We start from the raw sequence: 22,625 nt of genomic DNA, 5'->3' as shown, positions 1-22,625 counted from the left end.
GGCCTGGAAGGCTCACCCGAGACACAGCCTCACGTTGGCAGGACCGGGGGAAGCCCCAGGCGGCCCATCGATATCATTGTAACCGCTGCAGGGCTTTGTGGGACCTCGGCCGGCAAGGCCAGGAGGAAGCAACGTCCCCGTCCCAACAATGCTGCAGGGCCAAGGCACGAAGTCTGGCCCAGGGCCACGCACGGTCCACCTGCGTTTATTTCCTTCTGCTGACCCTGGATTGGGGGAGGAGCAGGCCCAGATTGGGGGCATCCACTCGGGCCAAAGAAACTCGAGCTGACACAGAGCAAGAGACCTCTCTAGATGTTGTTTCACCTGTGGTGGGGCCAGCTCCACTTTGGGCCCTGGGCTTGGCCCGCTGCCCCCCTGCTCGGAGCGCTGTGGGGACCAAGATGGGGGGAGACTCGGGAGGGCTGGTCCTGTCTGGGGTCGGGCAGCCGTGAGCTGCCCTCGAGTGTGCACAAGCGTGCCGGAGTCCCGGGCTGGGGCTCTCCGTACCCGAAGGGTCCGTACACCCAGGGGAGGTCAGGCCTAGGGAAGTCGTCCCCACGTGCCCACCGGCGGGAAGCCAATCCCGTCGGCGCCCCCCGCCCCCAAGGCCGGGGCCTCTGTATCGAGATACGAGGAGACGAGGCCTGCTCGTGTTCTGGGGCCCCAGCTGCACCCCTCAAGGCAGCTGCAGCGCTCGGAGGGGGTGTGGGGGTGGAGGTGGGGTCTGTGAACTTGCCCAGTGGGGGGCTGAGTGGGGAAGATGTAGGGGCCTTGTCCCGGGACCAACTTGTGCAATCCACGAGGGCCTGCCAAGCCACATGCGCGTGCACACACACACACACCCCCCAAGAAGCCTGGAGGGCAAGGACAGGCCTGGTGGGCTGGGGTGGGTGAGTATGCTCAGAGGCCCCTACTTCGGGCTCCCCCTACCCACCCGAGGTCACAGTGGGTCGCACGCCTGGATCCCAACACGGGGCATTTATTTCATGCCGAGAGCAGAAGAGGGCAGTGCGGGGCAGTGACACAGGCCTTGGCCGGGGAGGAGCTGCGTCCACCTTCAACGGCTGCTCGGATGGGGGGACCAGTCTGATGGGGGAGACAGAGCCTCGGATGAAGGATGGGGGAGAGACTGGGGGCAGAGCTGGGAGGAGCAAGACGCCCAAGAGAGAGCTGGCAGCTTCCGGGAGGGGAGAGGAATTGGGGCTGAGGGAGAAACGGGCTGGGGTGGGGGAGGCCAGCCAGGGACCGAGGGACGTGCCCTCCAGGGCGCCACCCTGGCCCCACCTGGGCCCCCAGACTCCCCGAAGACACCCAAGGGGGCGCTCAAGCGCTCGTGCTTGTGAGCACGGTGTCCAGTGTGCGTGCACCTCTGTGCACACGTGTGTGTGCGTGGGTGTCTAAGTGGCTACACGTGCACGTGTGTGTGGAGGTCCGCACGTGTTTTATGCACACGTCTGCCAGTACGTGTTCACGTAGCCCCACACCTCTAAAGGGCCAGAGGTGGGAGGGGCGGGGGTGTGGCGAGAAATGCTCCCGGAAGGGGAAGGGGAAGGGTGGAGGGGTGGGGGTGGGACAGGGATCAAATATGGACCCCCCCTCCCCGCCCCACTCTGGGCTCAGGCTGAACCCTCTGGGGCCGCCAGGGCCCCACAGGTCGACCCTGAACACAGTCCACACTCACCCGCCGGGCTCCCACAGGGCTTTTGAGGCCCATGGGCAGCTACCTACGCTGGGTCCGGGCTCCCGCCCCAGCCTGAGAGCCCGGGACCGGCCAAGTCCGGGAAGACGACGTTGTTATCCGAGAGGCCCTGAGCTCTGACCAGGTGGACGAACTTCTCCAGCACCCGGGTCCGTATCACCCACGTCCTGCCTGGGGCCCGATGAGCGCAGCACGGCCCTCAGCGACCGGAGCGAGTGGGGGCGCCCTGCTCCCCCCCCCCCGTCCCTACTTGCGGCCACCGGCCAGGCACTCACACAGCAGGCTGACCGTGAGGACGCTCTGACCGCCCGACCGTCTCCTGGACAGCATCAGAGCAAACACGCTGTAGTCAGTGTCGTGCACCTGGACCTCCTCGGGGCCTTTCCCGGGCGCTGAGGGGTGACGGCGCAGCGTCAGGGGCACGCCCACCAGCGCCTCCCCGCCTCTCCCCTGTCGCCCCCTCACCCGCTGTGTTGTCCACTGAGAAGCCCCCAGGCTGGGCCGCTGCGATCAGCACATAAGACCAGGTGATACAGCGGTGGCCCCTGTGAGAGCAGGGATGGACAGAGGAGGAAGGTTCCAGAAGCTGGCCGGACCGCTGGTTTCCTTCTGCCTTTCTCAGGGGCAGGCCCTGAAGTGGGCCCCTGAGAGAATACAGCTGTCTGTCTGGAGGAGACTTCTGTGTGAAGCCACGGGCACGGCCCAGCACACTGCTGTCCCCAGGGAGGCCTGTGTCCACTCCGTGGCCCCCCCGGGGCTGCCCTGTGTCCCTCCTGGAGGAGCAGCCAGGTGTGGGCGGTGACCTTGAAGCCTCTGCCCAGCCCACCCGCGGACAGCTCCTCCTCAGCCTGGAACAGGACCTAAAACGTGCACGGGTGTGCCATCATGAGGGGTTTTCTAGGCCACGGTGGCCCCTCTGGGAATACGGAGTGGGCCTAGTGGGCACTGCCCGGCGCCCCCCGGCCTCAGCCGTGGACTTCGCGGAGCTGGGCGGGGCGGGGAGGGGTGGGGGCTGCAGGCGGCTGTTGCTGTGTGGGGCCTGGTTCCCCCCCCACCACCCCCGCCCGGGCTCAGTGCTCGGGGAAACGGCCAGCAGTGCGGGGTCCTCTCCAGGTGCCTGCGCTTGTTTAAGCAGCAACCAGGTGCAGCCTGGCCTGCAGGCCGGGGAGAGGCCGCATCTGCACTGGGCTCTCTGTCCCCCACGGTCCCCCCAGTAATCAACCTCTGGCAGGAACCAGGCCAGTCAGATGCCCCCGAGAGTCTGAGCCGCTCCGGTGGGGGATTCTGGGGTGGCTGGTGGTGCAGGTGGCTTCAACGATGGTCGCCGGTAGGCGAGGGCAGGGGCCGAGTGGAGCCCCTCAGAGGCTCTCGGCTTCTAGCGTTAACCCTGGTCTACGTGACAAACCCCCCTCGTTTCGGGCTCCTCATTTATCTAACGTGGAGCCAAAGAGCCCTAGCCAGAGAGGTTTCCGGGCCCTCTGCTCCCCCACAGCCAGGCAGGTGGGCAAGGAGGGGGCAGGGGCAGGACTGCAGGAGATCTGGGGAGGGGAAGGAAACCCTCGCGGCATCGGTGTCCCCCGAAGGGCGGGCTGCGCCCCCCTCCACCTCACTTCAGGCAGCTGTCTGTGAAGACACCCCACTTCTTCCCAGCCAGGGAGCAGGCACTTTACCCAGGCACACCGACCAGACCACCTGTCACCCTGGATGCAGCAACTGACCCAGGGGGAGCACCTGACTCCAGGAGAACCAGTCAGAGGCCGTTGCCAGGCCAACCAGGATGATCTCTTTTCTGGAATTGAAACCCTGAAAAGCACATCAGCCTAGGCTGATGTTTTATCCCTGTGAGGTGAGAACTTCCCTGAACAACAGAAGTCCAGGGCAAGCAGAGCTGAGAGAGAGAGAGAGGGAGGAGGTGATGGGGACTGATCACACTGTTTGAGCTCCTGGATCCAGCTGTACCTGAAATCCATCAGCGCCCAAGGCCCTTCAGAGTCTGTGATCCGGTGAATGCCCCCCACTCTTGTGTGTGTCCCCACAGCTGGCTTAGGTCACTAGCAGCCTGTGCTGAACTTTTGGAAGAGGATCTTGGGAGAACATGGCACGGGGGCCCATGCTGGACCTGAGTCATGAAGCCATGGCTTCTGGAGGTACAGGTCAGGGATCCTCACTCACCGGGTCATGGCATATGACACTTTAAGGCTGCCGTTTTCATTCTTCTCGAACGTCGCAGTGAACGGGCTCAGCAAGGAACTGTCTGTCTTCCTGTGGGTGCTGCCCGCCAGGCCGACAACAAACCATTCCCCCTGGAACTGTGGGGACCCGGAGTCGGCAGAGCCCAGGGCAGCCCTGACACCCTCGCCAGGCAGCCTGTGCCTGCGCCAAGCCGGGGGCTCCCCTGGGTCTGGCAGGGACAGAGTGACCTGGCCCAGTGGCTGGTCTTGTCCAGCCTGTTTCCCCATCTGTGCGGAGGGACTGAGACGTCCCCACCTCACGGGGACTGGCAGGGGCTACAGGAGGGAGCGGCTGCCCAGAAGGTCTGTTCGGGGCCCTTTTCTGCTGGATGCCAGGAATCTCTGGGGAGGACACTGAGACCAGGCTGGCCATGCTGGGTTCCCCGGGTGGTGCCTTCCCCGGCCACCATGGCCCTCCTTTCTCCCTGCACTTGGACCCTGGCTTTCTCCCCCTCCAACCTGGCCCCCAGACCTGGTCTTCCTGGAAACTCTGTAAGACGGAGATCATGCCTGGCTGGGTGTTTGAGGTCTGGCCTTTAAGCAGGATGAGCATCACCCACAGGGCAGGCCAAGGCCCCATGTCAGCGGGGACGGAGAAGTAAATGCTCATTGTCGCTGTGGTCTCAGACACTCACCTCTTTATGGGCCCACCTGGCAGGTGCCCCTCCCCAGGGGTGTGCTCCCCGCACCTTCCTGCTCAGGACTGGCAGAAGAGGTGGGTGCGGAGGGCTTGGGGGTGGGCTGGGCAGGGGCGGGCCCTCTTCAGATCCCGCCCACCAAAGATGGAGGGCATCAGGGTCCCAGCCCAGGAAGGGAGGTGGGCAGAAAATGGAGGTGCTGGGGGTGCTTGCTGGGCCCACTAGCTCCCAGGGATGTCTCTGGACCTTGCTTTCTGATTCCTGAGACCCCCAGCTCCACACCTCCTTGGGACCCCTTCCCAGTGTCCCATGCCAACGAGGGCGTCAGAGGCCCGAGGCGCCTCCCTAGCCTAGCCCTACCCTAGCCCTACCCTAGCGGCATTCCTGCTACCAGGTGGAGGGCAGAATGTTCCATCCCACACAGGGAGCTTGACCTTTTTAGTCCCAAAGGTCAGGGGCACAGTGTTCTGCTGCAGGAACACAGTGTAGAGTCCGGTCTGCCGCCCCCACACCGCTCCACAGTCCCTGAAATCACAGTGTGGGGCAAGAACAGGGCCAAGTGGCCCTACAGTCACGGGGGGGCAGGGGTAGCGGCGGGTCAGAGTGAGGCCAGAGGTGGTGGGGTGGCGGGGCAGGCAGCCAGAATACCCAGATAGAGGTGACTGAGGGGCGGATCACAGGGGCCCCTCTGCCAGCGGGAGGGCAGGGGGCAGGAAGCCCCCGCACACCGGGCCTGGGCGCAAGAGGGCCCAGGCTCTGGGCACCTAGCCCACCTGGCCACCCCTGGAGCAAGGGCCTGGGAAGCAAACAGACATTCCCACGTAGGCAGTCAAGTGCGTCCCCTGTCCTGGGCCACCTCCCCGCCCCCCCCCCCCCCCCAGGGCCTCCAGCAGCCTGTCCTGAGGAGGAGGGCCCCAGCCAGGACACTTGGAAAGCACCCGTCCCCCAAGGCGAGGAGCCTCATGGCTCTGCTCTGTCCTGGCCCTCACTCTGCATGGAAGGGCATGGGCCGCCTGGTCCTTCCTCCTCCAGGAGCGAGTCCCATTGCCAGGTGGAGGTCAAGACCTCTCTGGGCCAGCTGCAGGCCCCAGGACAGGGGGAGGGTCAGGGGTCGGGAGGGCTGCTGCCACCAGCATCTCCTCGAGAACCGAGCCTGCAGGGCAGCACCGCATTCCTTGGGCTCGCTCTGCCCGCTGCTCGGTGTGGCTCTACTACTTGGGGAGAGGGCCCACAAGGAGACAAGGTGCAAGTGACCCGTTTTTGCCCGCAACTTCCCAAAGCGATCACCGTCCCACAGAAGCTGGCGTAGCAGCTCCTACGCCTGACTCCCTGAACGCCTCCCTCCTTGCAGGCGCCGACCTTGCCCTGGGGATCCCGACCCGAGTCTGAGCCCGCCCAACACCCGAAAGCAGCCCCCTTGGCGCCCGCGCTCCGGGGAGCCCGGGGGCGGGGCGGCGGCGGTCCGAACGGGGACCCCAGCCCGGCCTTCTCTGGCCACGACGTGCCGGCCGCAGCGGAGGCCGGGCGGGCCGCTCGGGCCAGCTCTCCCGGACCCCGCCCGCTCCTCCCGGCCTAGGGACCCACGCGACGCCCCGACACCCGTGCGGCGCGTCCCAGGCTGCGCGGAGGACGCCGGGAGCCGCCCCGGCGAGGCTCCTCCCGCCCCCAATTCGATTGGTCGAGGGTGCGCACGTGACGCCGCCGCCCGCCGTTTGGGGGGCTGGGAGTGGCTGCTCGCCCCCGCATGTGACCCGTGGGCCGGGGAACCGACCGCCGTCCCCGCGGCCGGCCCCGAGAGGCGGCAGGGTCCGCGGGTCCCCCTCGCGGCAGCCCCCCCCTCCCCGCCGGCCTCCCAGGAGCCCTCCTGCCGCCCCCCCTCCCCGTCCCGTCCTCTCTTCCACAGCAGGAGCGCCCCCAGCTGCTCCCCGCTTCTTTCCTCTCTCCCCGAAACCTCGGACGTGGTGCTCTGGGCTCGCTCTTCCCGAGGACGCGGTCCCGGGCGACAGGGACACCGGGGAGGGCGCAGTGCTGGGCAGGAGCAGGACGCGCGGAACGACCCCGTGTGACGCCCCCTGCCGTGAGCTGGAGGGAGGTGGACGGTCCCCTCCGCAGCGAGCCATGTCCAGCCGTGTCCCCACAGGCAGGGACCTGGCCCATCTGCGCCCCCCCCCCCCCCCGGAGCTGCCTTGTGAGGCCCGGCGAGCGGAGCCAAGCACAGAGCGTCAACAGTCCCCCCCACAGGGCCAACGGTGTACCTGCCTGTGGGACCGCGGACGCTGGGCCTGGGACACAGCACGCCCCAGCCCCGGCAAGGCCGGTGGGCTCCCAGGACAGTGCTCCTCCTCGAGGCCCCCAACGGTGGCTGCCAATTTAGTTTATATACGTCTTTTAAAGGTATTTTTCTTTCTTCTAAGTTATTAAAAATCCTCTTTTAGAATCAAAAGGCAAAATACAAACTATAATTTACATTATTTTACATAAAAACAATTCACTCAGAACTACAATTATTTCCCGTGCTTTGTGACAATTAGGGTGCATTAAACTTTTCTTTTTTTTTTTTGGAAATAAAATTCATGACAACTGAAATCACCACTCCCCAAACCTCCGCTCCCGCCCCCGCAGACCTGCTGTCGGAGACGCGGAGGGGCAGCCCGGGCTCTGTGGGACCTCAGCCCTGGGGTCACTCGGGAGGGTCTCTGGCGCCGCCCTCTGGACGTGCAGCCCTCCCAGAAACCCTGGAGGGAGATCTGTTTGAACCCTCCCACACCCCAGAGCAGAGCCCCTCATTTTCTGTCCGGGGGACGTGGGGTGAGGCATGCAGGGTACTCTCTGGGGTAAGGCCAGCTCCGAGCTACGGCCCATGTGATACAGGTGCACTGTATCCAGCTCTGCTGTGGATCTCTAGGATGTGGGACATGTGGGGAGGCTACAGTTTCCTTTGCCCTCCTCCCTCAAAATCCTGGGGGCCAGGGCTCCCCGCTTCCCCCTCTTCTCCCAGCCCTATCTATCTGTCTTCCTGGGAGTCTGGCATCAAGACACATTGGGTGGGCAACCCCCAGTCTGCGGAGTCGGGCATGGTCCCCACCCACTGCAGACATGGAGCCCCCAGAGGGTTGCGGCTGGCTCCTCCCAGTAACTGCCCACCCTCCTGGTCTGGACTGGGCCAGTGGACCGAGTGGGCATGTAGAGATGGGACCAGACAGTGGTCCTCCTGCTCTGTGGCCTACAGCTCACCTGGGACGGCCTGGTCCCCAGCCCCAGTTCCCGGCAGCCCAGGGAAGGAGGCCACTGGGGGCGAAGGGAGGAAAGGGGGGCTAGGGTGGGGGGCCCAGCTCCCAGGTGCCCCCTCAGCCTCACCATCAGCCAGTGGCAAGCTCTAGACAGGGCGCCGCCCTGCCTCTGTGCCCGGGGCCGGGCGGGTACTTCAGAAGCACTCATCAGGTGGACGCCTCGAGGGTCCCAAGACGGGGGGGGGGGGGGGGGGGGGGGGGGGGGGGGCTTGGCACTGGTTCCAGGCCCAGCTTTGGCCAAGTTAATGCCCGTTTTCCTGACTTTCCAGCCCCAGCCTGGCTCCAGCCTGGGGCTGCCATTTGCCCTCAGACCCCCCCCCCAAGTGCTGGAGGGGTGCCCCCTCCCACGCTGTCCTTGTTCCCAGGGGACTGTGGGGGGCAGAGGAGTGAGGGGTGCACGTTTCTCCGGGACGGGAAACGTTCAGCCGGAAGCACCCCAGGGTGCTGACTCACAGACACGGGGGCCTGGATCTCGCCCAGTGAAGCTTAGGGAGGCCGCCCACCGAGGGGAGTAGGAGAAAGCCGGCCTCCCACGGAGGAGGTGTCCTCAGAGCCCAGAGACACCATCCCGGAGCAGGACGCCCACAGACCCCTCAGGCACAGGGTAGGCACGTGTGAGGCCACAGCACCCTCCCCCCAAGTCATTTGAGCTGCTGAAATTGGCCAGTGTCCTCCAGCAAAAGGAGAAGACGGTTCAGCAACATGGGGGGAGGGGGGCGCTGAACGCGGCTGTAATAATCCGGACACTGTTCTCACCAGCAGGGGCAGAGCAGAGTCTAGGCCCAGCCCGCTAGGCCCCCGGCACCGGGTGGGATCCACAGCTCCCTCCCTTAGCCGCAGGGCACCTGTCCCCCAGCCCCGTGGGACCTACGCCCCCACCCCCGGGGTCCTGGCCTGGGGGGAGAGCTGCATGTGGGGTGACTCGGCACTTCGTTTTCTTTCGAGTGCCCTGTGGCTTCCCGAACTGACCTCGAGGGTCAGTTTTCCCAGTCCCGATTCTTCTCTTTCAGGGATGTCCTCACTTCTGAGAACCCGCAGTGAGAGACGCCCCGGTGTGTGGAAAGGATGCGCAGTCTACCCTGGGGGGCCGTGAGGAGGCAGACCCTCCTCAGGGCTCGATGTCCCCCCCGACAGTCCGGCATCGCTCGGAAGGGCCCCTGCCGGCAGCCATTGTGTGGGGGACACATCGTTACCCCATTTTCAGCCCCTCCCTCCCCCTGCCTAAATCTCCCACTGGCCTTGGAGTTCCCACATTCCGGAAAGATCTTCCCTACAGAGCAAAGCCCACCCATCCTCCTGGTTCCTGGTGACCGTGCTCAGACCCTGGGTGTGGGCTCCCTCCCTTGTACGCCAAGCTCCCGGGCTCACCCCAATCCTAGCACACGAATCAGGCTGGCCTGCTTCCTCCGTTTCCCACTCCTTATTCTCCCTGCCCGGCCACCCTCGTGATCTCCACCCTCCCCCCCCCGCCCACCCCGGGCGCCTAGCTGCCCGATGCCAGGGCTCGGCCCCAGGTGGTCCGTGCTGTGCCCCATCTACGCTTGCCAGCCCTCCGGGGGCAGCCAGGGGACAGCCCCGGCCTCCCGACTAAGACGGACACCAGCTCATCCCAGTCATCCCAGACCCAGGCACCACATCCAGGAGCCCGGAGGGGGTCTGCCTGCCTGCGCCTCTGCGGTGGCTGTCCTGTCCCAGGAGGGAGCTCCGGGTCAGCACGAGTAGGAGAACCTGTGGACAGAGCTCCTCAGCCCTCTAGAAAAGGCTCCCCAACATCTGAGCAGGGGGCAGGCTCAGGACCTGGGCCCACCCAGGGCAGCCCAGTAAGACCAGCAGGGCACGAGCGCTTAGACACAGGGACCAGGGAAGGGGAGCTGGGACGGCGATGCAGGGGGCCCAACGAAGCAGAGGAGACCAGGGCACAGGGACAGCAGGGCACGGCGCTCTCCTCTCCAGCCCACCCCGGGGAGCAGTGCCACTTGCCCACGAGATGATGGGCAGAGGGAGGCCCGGGTCCAGGTCCGACATGGAAGGGAAGGAAAGGAAGGAATCGGGGGCCAGGACAGACAGCGTTTAATGAAAGCAGTGCCCCTGCGCTCCCGTGGGCGGTGCGCGGCTCCAGCCTCCCCTGGGTGGCCCTGCCCCGCGGGGTGCCGGGGCTCAGTGAACGGGGCAGCGGGGGCCATCACCTTCAGGGTCTTCACTCCTTCCGAGTTCAGGGCTGCCCCCTGGACTCACCTCCTCACTTCTGGGGCACAGAGACGAGACTCAGCCAGAGAGGGAGGGGCGGGGGGCGGGTGCCCTCCCCTCACCACCCACCAGCACTGCCCACTCACCATCCAGGACGTGGAACTGGTCTGCGGCCTCGCAGAAACCTGAGGGCCCAGGCAGGGGTCAGGAGTGGCTGGGGCAGGGCACAAGGCGGGAGGGCGAGGCAGGCCACTGGGGGCCTGGAGGGAGGCTTACCATACTTGGGGAAGAACAACATCTGGTCCTCGGTCAGGTTGACCCTCTGGATCCGCTGCTCGAATGCACTCAGGGCCGCGTCACTCGGGGGGAGTGAGCGGGCTGTGGGGCACACGGGGCTCCTGGGCACGTGGTGAGGGAGCAGGCAGGGCACGCCGGGCCTAGGGTCTGTGTGCTTGGGACGCACCCACCCACCCCTCCTCCCCGTCCCCTCTGTCCCCACACGCGGGCCTATGTGCGGGGGCTCCTCCCTCGACCCCTGCTCAGCCGGAGAGAATCAGAATACAGGGAGGCAGGGAGGGTCTGTGTGTCCATCTGGGCCGCCCCACACGGATGGCCCCGAGTGTGCGCAAAGCTCGGGCTCCCGCGTGGACGCACCGTACAGCTTCACCGACAGCTGCCGCGCCCGCTCCAGGTAGAGGATGGCGAAGCCTCGGTAGTCTGTCTCCCCGACGACCACGTCTACCGGCCCACGGGCACCTCGGGCTGGGCAATGCTGAGTCAGCTGAGGCAGTTTCTGACCCCCAGCCCTGCACCCCCTCCCATGCCCTCCCCTCACCTTGGAGCAGGAAATGCCCCGCGACTCCTGTGTCTCTGTAGAGCTGCCGTACCTGCCAGCAGATCCCATCCCTGGGGAGGGGGGGGGGGGAAGGGGGGCAGTTAGCAGGGCAGGATTAAGGACCCCAACCCGGGCAGCGCCTCACAGGACTCTGGTCCAGGCCAGAGAAAAGCTGGGATCAGGGTCAGGGGTCTGTCCCGGGGACTCACAGCTTCCGGAAGGTGCTGACGGCCATGGCTGCACCCTGGGGAGCCACACGCAGTGCGGTGGCCTCAGCCCGGTGGCCCTGCTCCTGCAGGAAGCGGCACGAGGAGGCCACCGCCACAAGGAGCCACGTCCCTGCAAACTAGGGGCAAGTCACGTGAGAACACAAGGCGATGACCCCTGAAAAGCGAGATGAGTTCCCGCCCACCCACCTGTCCCTCTACCTGCTGAACATCGAAGTTGGCCTTCGGCTGGATAGTGCTGATGGGAGACGCGGGTCGAGGGGGTCTCCGAGCCCTCCTGCTCAGGGAGCCCCCAGCCAGGAGCAGAGTCAAGAGGAGAGCAGTCCTGGGGGTCAGCATGGCAGTGGCAGTGACCAGAGTGGGGGAGGCCCAGGGCAGGACGGCCAAGCCCTGGGTCAGAGTCCACTGACCAGTGTCGCCCGGAAGCCTGTCACAGAAAGTCCGCGTCGGCCCACCTCCAGCCTTACCAAGCACCCTGCCCTCCCTCTCGCCCCCAGCAAGAGTCCATCCCTAGCCTCCTCGACTCTGCACTTCCTGGGAGGGGCCCTGGCTCCATATCCTGCTTACAGAGTCCTAGTTGACCTCTGGTTCTTTGTCCATGACCCCCTAACCCAGGGCCCCAGCCGCTGCCAGCGGCAGCGCCAGGTCTCGAACCCGCGTTCTACAGCGAGCATAGGTCTCAGCCCCGCCCACTGGCTGCCGTGCAAGGCCGCCGCCCCTCCCGGCCGCCTGGGGCGCTGTTTCGAGCGAGCTCGGTGCGCGCAGGCGCAGCAACTGCCGATGCAGGCTGCCGGGTGCTCGGCGTTCGGCGGCTATCGATGCCTCAGGGCTCGAGGCGTCAGCCTGGCGGGCTCCATCATAGAGACGCGGCGGCAGGAGCGGCGGGGCGGAAGCGGGTCCGCCGGCCGAGGCCGGGCGCCGGGCCGGGGGCTGCACAGCCGGGCAGAGGCGGCCGCGGTGAGTGCGCCCGGCCCCGGGGAGCGTCGTCATCCGGCCCCGGCCCCCGAACCCCGTCTCCCCGGCCCCGAGGAGCGTCGCAAACCGGCCGCGTCCGGTCTCCGGCTCCTTGCCCTCCCCCGCCCCCCCACCCCCCAGTCTCCGGCCCCTCGGCCTCGGCCGCGCCCTCCGCCGATGAATGTGTCGCAGAAGCCGCCGCGCCGGGACCGGGGGCCGAGCCGAGGCCCCGCCCCCGGCAGCCCCTCGGAAGGAGGGTGGGAGGGGACGTTGGCAGCCCCCGCCCCGCCCACAGCTCGCCGGGCAGTGGCCGTGCTGGCCCGCTGACCGCCTGGCAGGGCTCCCTTAGACCACAAGGCACAGGCCAAGGGCCGGCTGGTGCCCCTGGCGGCGTCTGGGGCGGGCTGTCTGGTCCTCGTCCCACCGGCCCCAGCTTCTTCTCGGAAGGATCTCTGTCCCAAGCTGACAGCTCTGAAGCCTTGGGTCTACAAGGTCAGAGTGACTGGAGTGCGTGCGGGTCACCGGTTCTTCGTTTCTTGGCCTCTGAACAGTCACCGGCCTAGGCGTCCACATGTCTCTCTGGGCCCATGAGCGGGAGGTCGTCAGAGGGCCCCACCCAGAAGGCCAGTGCCCCAGACCAGGACCCTTCTGGGGTTGAGATCAGATCTGGGGCCCAGAGGGGCCTCCCCATACTCCCACTTCAGGCTGGACCAGGCCAGGAGGTGCTGGGAGGGGTCTGCTGCCCTCCCAGAAGCTGCCTGTTCCAGAGGATCACTAGGACTTGCGGGGGGGGGCCCGTCACGAGTGTGGGGTCAGGGGGCTTGGGGAAGCTGTCGGACCCTTAGCCAGGTGGGCAGTGTCAGCTGGCCCCCTGCACACTGTCAGTGCCGTGGGATTCCCAGCAGGGCAGTCACCCCAGCCCGGGTCCCTTCCCACAGTGCGACTGGCAACTAAGGGGACCGCGTGTGGGTTTCAGGGCTGCCCCGGCAGAATGTCACAATGGACGAGGGGGGTGCGCCCCTGCTCCCTGACAGCCTCGTCTACCAGATCTTCCTGAGCTTGGGCCCAGCCGACGTGCTTGCTGCTGGGCTGGTGTGCCGCCAGTGGCATGCCGTGTCCCGGGATGAGTTCCTGTGGAGGGAGCAGTTCTACCGCTACTACCAGGTGGCCCGCGACGTGCCCCGGCACCCAGGTCAGGGCCTGCACGTGGTCCCATGGTCCACCAGGCTGGCTGGGCGGGAGACAGGGCCATTCACATGCTGCCATCTGGACCACATGCTGCCATGTGGACCATCTGAAGCCACCACGCTGGCCCCCCACCGCCCAGATCTGCACAGCGGTCACCAAGGCACCGTGTGGCCCGCACACGGACGGGGGACAGCCAGTCCATGCCTGAGCACAGGGCCTGGTAGGGGGCTGTGGGGGGGGGGGGACAGCCCTGCAGCTGAGGTGACTAGCGTCCTCCAGGAGCAGGGCTGGCCCCCATGCTGTCTGGGTGGCTGGCCTCTGTGGGAAAGGAGGCTCAGGGCCCCAGCAGTGACTGCCCCCCCCTCCCGCCCCCAGCGGCCACATCCTGGTATGAAGAGTTTCGGCGGCTCTACGACACGGTGCCCTGCGTGGAAGTGCAGACGCTCAAGGAGCACACGGACCAGGTCCTGCACCTCAGCTTCTCACACTCCGGCTACCAGTTTGCTTCCTGCTCCAAGGACTGCACGGTGAAGGTGAGCCCAGCCCGCCAGGGAGCAGCATCTCCGCTAGGACCTGGGGCTCATAGGAAGGAGGCCGGGTGGGGGGCCCTCACTGCTAATGGAGAGTGAGGAGCCCGACCCTGTGGACCCACACACCTCGGGTCTGCTGGCAGCCTGGGGCAAGGAGCAACATCCCAGTGGTGGTTTCTGGGCACGAGCTCAGCTGGGAGAGGGGCCTGCAGCATGGGCCCCCGTGTCACGTGCAGGGTGGGCACAAGAGGCCCCTAGATGACTGAGCCCCCACGCAGATCTGGAACAACGACCTGACGGTCTCGCTGCTGCACAGCGCGGACATGCGGCCCTATAACTGGAGCTACACCCAGTTCTCCCAGTTCAACCAGGACGACTCGCTGCTGCTGGCGTCCGGGGTGTTCCTGGGGCCCCACAACTCCTCGTCTGGTGAGATCGCAGTCATCAGCCTAGGTGAGAGCCGGCCTGGGGTGGGCGGGCTGTCTCGGCCAACCCCGCCCCGCCTCCACGAGGCCCCGCCCCCACGAGGCCCCGCGCCTCACAGCCCCGTCCCGTCCCCGCTTCCGCCCCTCCCAGACAACTTCGCCCTGCTGTCCCGAGTGCGCAACAAGCCATACGACGTGTTTGGCTGCTGGCTCACGGAGACCAGCCTGATCTCGGGGAACCTGCACCGCATCGGAGACATTACCTCCTGCTCAGTGCTCTGGCTCAACAACGCCTTCCAGGTGCGGGCGCGTGTGCCCCCTGCGGCTGTCACCTCCTCGGCCTGCTGCCCACCTGCTGTTTCCCACCCCCAGGACGTGGAGTCCGAGAACGTCAACGTGGTAAAGCGGCTCTTCAAGATCCAGAACCTTAACGCCAGCACCATCCGCACAGTGATGGTGGCCGACTGCAGCCGCTTCGACAGCCCGGACCTCCTGCTGGATGACGGTGCCACCCCCGGCCGCGTCTTCGACCTGGGCGGCGACAGTGAGGACGAGGCGGTGGGCCCAGGGCCGGCTCCGGCCCGCACCAAGGAGGGCTTGCGGCGCTTCCTGGACGGGCTCCTGGACGGGCGGGCGCAGCCCCAGCTGTCAGAGCACGCGCTGGAGACACAGGTGGCCGAGCTGCTGGCCCAGGGCCGCACCAAGCCCCCCGAGCACAGCACAGCCGCTGCCCGCAAGCTCCTCGTCTTCACCACGGGCTGCCTCACCTACTCGCCGCACCAGATCGGTAGTGGGGGCAGGCCCTCCCCAGTCGCTGGAGCCGGGGCGGGGGGAGGGACGGCGAGGCTTCCCTGCAGACTGGGGGAGAGGGGGGAGGCCAGGGTCCCGTGGCCACGCAGGGAGCAAGACTGGGGGGCCCAGCCGCGCTTCAGCCTCCCGGACGGTGTGTTCCGTGGGGGCCTCTGATTCAGATGTGCTCCCGGTGCCGAGGTGACGCTGCTCCCCTCACCCGGCGCCCCCGCAGGCATTAAGCAGATCCTGCCACACCAGATGACCACAGCCGGGCCTGTGCTGGGGGAGGGGCGGGGCTCAGATGCCTTCTTTGATGCCCTGGACCACGTCATCGACGTGCACGGACACATCATCGGCATGGGCTTGTCCCCGGACAACAGGTGGGCCCCCGAGAGTGTCCTGGGGTGAGGGGTGCTCTGCAGGCCCCTGGTAACAAGCAGGGTGCCCCTTGCCCAGGTATCTGTACGTGAACAGCCGAGCCTGGCCGAGCGGTTCTGTGGTGGCCGACCCCATGCAGCCACCGCCCATCGCAGAGGAGATCGACCTGCTGGTGTTTGACCTCAAGACCATGCGGGAGGTGAAGCGGGCTCTGCGGGCCCACCGCGCCTACACACCCAACGACCAGTGCTTCTTCATCTTCCTGGATGTCAGCAGGGACTTCGTGGCCAGGTAGTGGCGCGGGCCGGGGCCGGGGCCGGGCTGGGCCGGGCCGGGTGTGGCGGGCGGGGGGCTCACGCCAGGCTCTCCCGCAGCGGGGCCGAAGACCGGCACGGCTACATCTGGGACCGGCACTACAACATCTGCCTGGCGAAGCTGCGGCACCAGGACGTGGTCAACTCTGTGGTCTTCAGCCCCCAGGAGCAGGAGCTGCTGCTGACGGCCAGCGACGACGCCACCATCAAAGCCTGGCGTTCGCCGCGCACCGTGCGCATCCACCAGGCCCCCCGTCCTCGTCCCCACCCGTTTTTCTCCTGGTTTGCCAGCCAGAAGCGCTGAGGGGGGCGCTGGCCGACCGGAGCGTCCTGGGTGTCCTTGGGCCGCCAGGACCCGCCGAAGACGCCAGAGGCCTACGGCCCCTTCCCAAGGGTCCGGACGCCGCCCAGACCGTGTGGTGGGCAGAGAAGCCGGGAACAGAACTGCCTCAGGGAGGGGGTTCGGCGGGGCTGCAGACCGGGCAGCCTGACCCCCGCCCGCCACGCTCACGCCCCACGCCACCTCCCACGGCCACGACGTCCAGCACCGGGGCAGCCTCCTGGCTGGCGTGGGATGCACCGGACGCTGGGGGCCCCACCCTTCACCCACTCTTTTTCCCCAGGGCCTGGGTCCTGGGGCCATCAGCACCACACGTGACCCGTGGCTCGCCCCGTGCGCCCAGAGCGGTGTTTCCTCAGGGAATCGGTCTGTGCGGCAGCGGGGCCGACAGCACGGGTCAGTCCGCCGTGGGCCCAGGCAAACTGCATGTCACCGATCACCCGTTTGGGGCCCAAATAAACAGCTGGCAACAGCACACCGCCGTCCGATCTCTGTGTGCAGGGAGGGGCCCGGTGGTGTCTACGTGACTCTCGTGCCTGCCTGACGGATAGCAGGACACTCGAGGCTTTGGTGGAGGCAGTGTGGCTCAAGGCTGCCTCCTCGGCGGCCATGCCCCACAACCTCTGAGCAGACGAGGTCACCGGCGTGCAGAAAACGCCAGAGCGCGCCCACCACGTGTGCGTGCCCCCGGCAGGGAGACGTACAGGGGGCGCCCGACCTGTACGCTGGAGAAGCGGGGGGAAGCCCAGGCAGGGCAGGGATGGGGGCGAGTTCTGCGGGCACGGCACGCGGCATGGGGACATTGGGCAGAGCTGGCCCGACGTGGGGGTTCACCAGCGGATGTCCTGGGTGACGGGTGGCAGACGGGTGGGGGCGCCGATGCGGCAGGGGCCTGATTTCTGTGCCTGGCTGCACCTGGAGCTCGTGTTGAGCTGTCGGCCGCTCGGTGCACGGCCACCTCTGCCACCGTTGAGAAGACAAAGCCGGCAGATGCGGACAGGCCCTTGGGAACTGCTGTCCCTCCGGGCCAGAGGTGGTGCCGGCCAGAGGCTGCCGGGGCTGGAGCCACACCGGCCACAGGGAGAGAGCCGGGCAGCGCCCGTGAGGGGCTCGGCTAGGGAGGCGGAGGGCCCAGCGTCCGCCGGTGCGGGCCGCACAGCCAAAGTGGGCGCTCCAGCCCGTGGAAACAACAGGGACCCATCTCAGAACCGCCGGACACAGTACAGGGAGGGAGACCCGGAGGCAAGGGCAGAAGAACAGAACCCGGAACTGCCCACGCGCGCATGCCCGAGACCGAGCAGCCAGAGCCACGAGGCTTCTGCCACGAAGAGTCGCCAGTGAGCCCCACAAGTGCACGGGTGCTCCTGATAAGCCATAAGCGTGGGCGGTTTTCTGAAGAGGACTTAAAATACGTCGAAGTTAAAGTCCTCACGGAAACAGCAAAACCTGTAGAACAAAAGCACAGGGACCGTAAAGGAGCCGGACGGACAAAAGTGGGCGTGAGCCTGAAGCGAGGCCCAGTCCGCCGGCGGGTGCAGAAGGCTGGGCGGGCAGCAGGGGCGCGGGGCGGGCGCGCAGGAAGACGGAAGGCGGCCTGAGAGCGTCCTCGCGCGCGTCCTCGGGACACGCGTGCCGAAGTCTGGCCGGAGGCAGCAGCGGACACACGGGATGCGGGCCGGCGAGGATCCTGAGACCCTACAGCTCTGTGGGGGAGGTCGTGGGTCCCAGCGAGAGGGTACAGGCACGCAGACCCCGGCCCTCCTGTGGCACGGCGCCAGCAGCGGCGGGCGAGGGGAAGTGAGAGCAGAACACGTGCTCGGTGTCCGCGCCGGCCCGGACCCCTAGTGGCCTCAGCCCCTGGTGCTCACGGAGCGGAAATGCCCGGGCCCCTTCTCTTCTCTTCATGCCCCGGGTGACCCCCCGGTGGCACCAAGCAGCGGCAACCAAGCGTGGCAGCTACGGGAGCCCCCGGTGTTGAGCGCGGAGCACAGCCGTGGCTCTGAGAGAACGCCCGTTGCCGTGCCCTTTCTGGCTGCCGCTGGGGGGACCCCGACGTGGACTGACCCAGGAGGGGCACGACAGAGTGGGGCAGCGAGAGCCCCGAGTCTCTGGCTGGAGCAGTGGGCGGCGCTGGCACCCAGGCGAGAGGGAGGTCACGGCCGCTGAGTGGAGGCGGAGGCGGCCGTGACCGCTAAGGCTGACCACCCGGCCGCGCGCCCAGACACAAGAGCTTGTGGGCCCGCCCAAACCCGGCCGAAGGGCAGGTCCAGAGAGCCGGGGCCTGGAAGCTGGGCCGACACCGGCCGGGCCACAGACCGCCGTGGGTGAGGGCCCAAACCTGACGAGAGCTAGTGCCCGTGGAGCAGACGCCCCAGCCGCCCAGGATCCAGACGACACCCAGACCCGCTCAAGTGACGTTCGAAATGTCCATGATGTAACCCACAATTACTTGGTCCGCAGGGAGCCATCGAGATGCCAACTCAGAGGAAAAGACGTTCAGCGGATGCCAAGGGTGAAAAAACATAGGTGTTGAAATTCTCTGAGACTCTAAAGTAAAGGTCAGAAAAACACTCGAAGAAGCAATCACAGACATTTTGCAATAAATGTAAAGATATTAACAGTCTCAGCAAAGAAACAAGACACAAGACGAGTCGTCTGGAAATGTTAGGCCTGAAAGTCAAAATCACCAAACCGTTGAAACTCACTAGACAGACTAGCAGAATGGAGACGACAGAAGAGTCTGTGAACTTGACTGACGACAGGTCAACAGAAGTTAGGCAACCTGATTGGGGCGCCTGGGTGGCGCAGTCGGTTAAGCGTCCGACTTCAGCCAGGTCACGATCTCGCGGTCCGTGGGTTCGAGCCCCGCATCGGGCTCTGGGCTGATGGCCCAGAACCTGGAGCCTGCTTCCGATTCTGTGTCTCCCTCTCTCTCTGCCCCTCCCCCGTTCATGCTCTGTCTCTCTCTGTCCCAAAAATAAATAAAAAACGTTGAAAAAAAAAAATTTAAAAAAAAAAAAAAGAAGTTAGGCAACCTGAACAAAGAAAGAAAATCCGCCAGGAGGAGATTCAGGCCCCAGGGACCCGGGGGACAGAACTAAAGGTCTTGCACTTGTACCGCTGGGGGCCCAAAAGGAAAAGAGCACGGGGGTCCGAAGAAGTGAGGGCTGCACACTTGTCCCATGTGGCGGAAGGCCCACACCCACAGATTTGAGAAGCTGAGTGAGCCCAAAACAGGATAAAGCCAAAGACGTCCCCGCCAGGCACATCTCACCGAGCTTCCGAAAACCGCGGACAGACTAACCCCGACCGGCGGGGAAGGACCGTGCTTGCCCTAGAGGCCCCTCACCGGCAGCCCCGGAGGCCTCGAGGAGCCGCGACACAGTTAAAGACGGAAAGGCTGGCAGCCAGAGTGCCTCCTCTTAAGCTGTTTGTCACTATAAAGACCCTGTTGCCAATTAAGATCACATTCTGAGTTACTGGGGATTCAACGTGTCTTTTTGGGGGAGACGGAAGTGGGCCTGTAAGAACCACCAACTAACTCGATTCACCTGAGCTGCGGAGAACCTTCCACTCAGCAAGAGCAGGACACACATCCTTGGTGGACACGGACGACCCACCAAGACAGACCACAGCCCGAGTCACGAAACAAACCTCAACGTCAATGCTTCCAGACGCCTTCTCCCTAAGACCACCGTCACCCCGACATGGAAACCACAGACTACAAGCAAGACAATTATAGCTCAACATCCTTGGCGAGTGGAGTTGCAAAATCAAGAGATTGTGAAACCAAATCCAGAAACATAAAATGAAGAGTATGCCACAACCAAATGGGGTTTAATCCAGAAACGCAAGGCTGCTTCCACACTCAGAGACCAGTCAACGTCGGCTCCTACAGCAGCAAAACAGAGGAAAACACTTGGGCGGAACCCCTGCCATAGAGAGAGCATCTCACAAAGCACCCAAGTCATGACAAAGTTCTCTGCGAAGCAGGAACAGCGGACGGGAGCTGCGGCAGCCTGACGGAGGCATCGCTCCAGGCTGCAGGTCACATCGTACCGGTGGTGAAAGAGGGAACCTTCCCAAGAGCAGGAACGAGGCCCAGGCAGCCCCTTCTGGTACCCAGGCTCCGTCTCCCAGCGGGGGACTCTGCAGGTGGGCCACGGTGGGCAAGAGGCGTGAAGGACATACCGACTGGAGGACAACACAACTGTCCTTGTTCACAGATGCCATGACTGTTTATGTGAAAAATCCCCCCAAAGCTACAAAAACACACACTTTAACAACCTCCTGGACCAGTAAGTGCATTTATCGAGCTCATGGGACATAAAGACAACACCCAAAAATCAACTGTGTCTAAACACTGGGGACATTCGTTCGGGAACTTCCAAAGTATCTTTTAGGAACAGCCAGGCCGGCCCTCTGGGAAAACGGAAGCGGGCTCCCCGGCAGCCTGTGTGCGAACGTGCGCAGCTCTACGCAGGACGACAGAAATCTGGAAACCACTCGCACGCCCCTCAACACGTGTATGCTCAGACAGACGGGTCGTCTGAGCACTGGAACGCTCCTCAGCAAACAGACAAGACAAATCTCTCTGATCCACACGACATCTGAACCTCCGAGGCATTCATCCTGCTGAGCGGCACCAGCCTCAGAAGGTTCTACACTGTCGGGCCGCACTGACGGCACCCTCGGACAAGCCACGGTGATGAGAGCAGGGCACTGGCTGGGGAGTCACAGGTGCGGGGGCCGCAGCGCAGCGGCGTCTACAGGGACGACGGCGCTATCCCGTATTCTGGCCATCAATCCGTACATGTGGCAAGATGGACGGAACTGCACCCAAAACACACGGTAGATCAACCTTACGCGATGGGTGTAAAAAAGCCGTGAGAGAGAGAGAGTGCTTTACCTGAACCGACCCGCAGCAGACCTCACCTGTGCAGGCCCGGGCCGCGCGCAGGGCTGGCTTCCAGGTGACGGGAACAAGAACCGTCAACCCGATGCTAAACCCAGACAGTCAGCATCAAAATACACCCGGACACGGGAAGCCACAGGCCCTCAGGACGGGACACGGGAGCACACAAGGCACCGGTGAGCCAAAACCACACACGCGGCACAGTGGCCGCTGTTTTTAAATAAATACTTTTTGTATTAAAAACTAGTAAGGGTCCGAGATTCTAGAGACCGTGGGAGGAGCAGGAGGCGAAACGAAGGCGTTACGTGGAAAGTATGCCACGAGGAACGTCGGGCCACCGGGCAGTTCAACACGCAGCCCTCCATTTCCGCCGGCGGGCCGCGTCCACACGCAAACCGCACACGACGCCCATGGCAGCGTGGCTCAAGACGGCCGACGTGGGGACAGCCTGAGGTCCATCAACGGACACGTCAATGAAACGTGGTCTGTCCGTACGTGGAGTCTCTTTCGGCCTCAGAAGAAAAGAAGTCCCGATGCCTGCCGCGGAACCTGGCCAACTTCACACGCGAGCAAGCCCAACGCGAGGGCCGAAGGCCGTGTGCACAGCCGCGAGCGGGTGCGCGTCCAGAACGGGCGGTCCGCAGAGACAGAAAACCGCCTGCCTGCCAGCGGCAGGGCAGGGGAGGGGGCTGCCCCAACAGCAGGCGTGGAAGGCTGCTGCGGGACAAGGGGTGGGGCCAGGCCTCTCACGGTGCCTCTCTAGAGCACGTGCTGCCTCCGGGGGTCCCCGGTCTCCCCGCAGGAGCGTGTCCCCACAGCAGCAGCACCCTGCAAGGGAGAGGGGATGGCGCCCTCGGTCCGGCCAAGACTTGTACCCGCTCCTCCCGGAGCCCCACCCTGCGCCCCGCTCCTGGTCCGGAGCTCGCCCAGCGAGCTCTCCAGACCCACAGCCCGGGGCCCCCGGTGGGTGGGTGAGGTCTGGGCGAGGTCGCAGGGACCGAGCTGCCCTGGAGGGAAGGGAGGACCAGCAGGCGGCTGCGGGCCGGCACCCCGGCAGGGCCCTCGTCTGCTCGGTGGCCACCCCCCAACCCGCCCTCCCCCTTCCAAAACAAGGTCACACCTTCCTTCGGCCGTTCACTTCTCCCTCACCCCGTCCCCGTGGGCAAAAACCTTTCCGAGCCGGCCTAACAGAAAATGAAACGTATGTACACACCCCATAAACAAATTCCCGAGTAAAGCCCAACGTGTTGAAGACGAAACTTTAAAAACCATCAGAAAAAATACCCGAACGTTTCCTTGGGAAGACGGGACTTCTTGAATAAGCTGGTCAGAAGCACGGCTCACCAAGGAAATTCTACACCTCAGGTTCCCGTCGCAAACATGCTCCTGACACGGTTAACGACCGGCCTCCAGGAGCATCGGGCACTCTCGCCAACTGGCAGGAAAACGAGACCGACAGCCCAGTGGACAAGTGGACAAGTGGACAAGGGCAGACGATGCTCTGCGTCCTGCAGGAGCAGAGTAGGCGCGGCCCGCGGCCCACAGGCCTCTTGCCCACGACAGCCTGTGCACCTCGGGGAGCCCGGCACCGGGGGGGTCGGGCCGTGGACGCGGGCGGCCTGCCGGGGAGCTTGGGGGCGGCGGGGGCAAGTGGGGGGCTCACACGGCGAAGACGGCGCTGC

At 65.3% G+C, this 22,625-nt stretch overlaps 3 protein-coding genes across 5 annotated transcripts; 1 reads left to right on the top strand and 2 right to left on the bottom strand.

The window, feature by feature from the left end:
- Positions 1-1,724: 1,724 nt before the first annotated feature.
- On the bottom strand, positions 1,725-4,540 carry LCN12 (lipocalin 12). The gene is made up of 5 exons (XM_047829040.1): positions 4,403-4,540; positions 3,872-4,008; positions 2,165-2,244; positions 1,975-2,091; positions 1,725-1,870 (listed from the first exon to the last, which is right to left on the bottom strand). The coding sequence occupies exons 1-5, from the start codon at positions 4,538-4,540 to the stop codon at positions 1,725-1,727; spliced, it is 618 nt and encodes a 205-aa protein (XP_047684996.1).
- A 5,371-nt stretch (positions 4,541-9,911) lies between these two features.
- Positions 9,912-11,907, bottom strand: C8G (complement C8 gamma chain). The gene is made up of 8 exons (XM_047829377.1): positions 11,675-11,907; positions 11,309-11,534; positions 11,090-11,226; positions 10,881-10,951; positions 10,700-10,807; positions 10,322-10,423; positions 10,192-10,230; positions 9,912-10,103 (listed from the first exon to the last, which is right to left on the bottom strand). The coding sequence occupies exons 1-8, from the start codon at positions 11,779-11,781 to the stop codon at positions 10,090-10,092; spliced, it is 804 nt and encodes a 267-aa protein (XP_047685333.1). The 5' UTR covers positions 11,782-11,907; the 3' UTR covers positions 9,912-10,089.
- Position 11,908: 1 nt separating this feature from the next.
- FBXW5 (F-box and WD repeat domain containing 5) lies at positions 11,909-16,524 on the top strand. 3 transcript variants are annotated; one of them, XM_047829370.1, is made up of 9 exons: positions 11,911-12,553; positions 13,038-13,253; positions 13,625-13,782; positions 14,058-14,232; positions 14,356-14,504; positions 14,577-14,991; positions 15,229-15,376; positions 15,453-15,665; positions 15,749-16,523. In XM_047829370.1, the coding sequence occupies exons 1-9, from the start codon at positions 11,926-11,928 to the stop codon at positions 15,990-15,992; spliced, it is 2,346 nt and encodes a 781-aa protein (XP_047685326.1). In that variant the 5' UTR covers positions 11,911-11,925; the 3' UTR covers positions 15,993-16,523. The 3 variants fall into 3 exon arrangements, with proteins under 3 accessions (XP_047685325.1, XP_047685326.1, XP_047685327.1); XM_047829369.1 differs by having other exon boundaries at positions 11,909-12,553; positions 14,356-14,991; positions 15,749-16,524; XM_047829371.1 differs by having other exon boundaries at positions 11,913-12,064; positions 14,356-14,991; positions 15,749-16,524.
- Positions 16,525-22,625: the final 6,101 nt, after the last annotated feature.

This window comes from Prionailurus viverrinus, chromosome D4 (assembly GCF_022837055.1).
Source record: "Prionailurus viverrinus isolate Anna chromosome D4, UM_Priviv_1.0, whole genome shotgun sequence".
Lineage (NCBI taxonomy): Eukaryota > Metazoa > Chordata > Mammalia > Carnivora > Felidae > Prionailurus > Prionailurus viverrinus.
This window is presented reverse-complemented; position numbering and strand designations above follow the sequence as displayed.

Coding starts and splice junctions, on each gene's coding strand:
- LCN12 (XM_047829040.1), bottom strand. CDS start 4,540: ATGAGCATTTACTTCTCCGTCCCCGCTGACATGGGGCCTTGGCCTGCC. Junction 4,009..4,402: donor AGAGTTTCCAGGAAGACCAG/GTCTGGGGGCCA, acceptor GGGTCCCCACAG/TTCCAGGGGGAATGGTTTGT. Junction 2,245..3,871: donor GTGTCATATGCCATGACCCG/GTGAGTGAGGAT, acceptor CTGCTCTCACAG/GGGCCACCGCTGTATCACCT.
- C8G (XM_047829377.1), bottom strand. CDS start 11,781: ATGCTCGCTGTAGAACGCGGGTTCGAGACCTGGCGCTGCCGCTGGCAG. Junction 10,952..11,089: donor GTCAGCACCTTCCGGAAGCT/GTGAGTCCCCGG, acceptor CCCCCTCCCCAG/GGATGGGATCTGCTGGCAGG. Junction 10,808..10,880: donor GGGGCATTTCCTGCTCCAAG/GTGAGGGGAGGG, acceptor AGCATTGCCCAG/CCCGAGGTGCCCGTGGGCCG.
- FBXW5 (XM_047829369.1), top strand. CDS start 11,926: ATGCCTCAGGGCTCGAGGCGTCAGCCTGGCGGGCTCCATCATAGAGAC. Junction 15,377..15,452: donor GGCTTGTCCCCGGACAACAG/GTGGGCCCCCGA, acceptor CCCCTTGCCCAG/GTATCTGTACGTGAACAGCC. Junction 15,666..15,748: donor AGCAGGGACTTCGTGGCCAG/GTAGTGGCGCGG, acceptor GCTCTCCCGCAG/CGGGGCCGAAGACCGGCACG.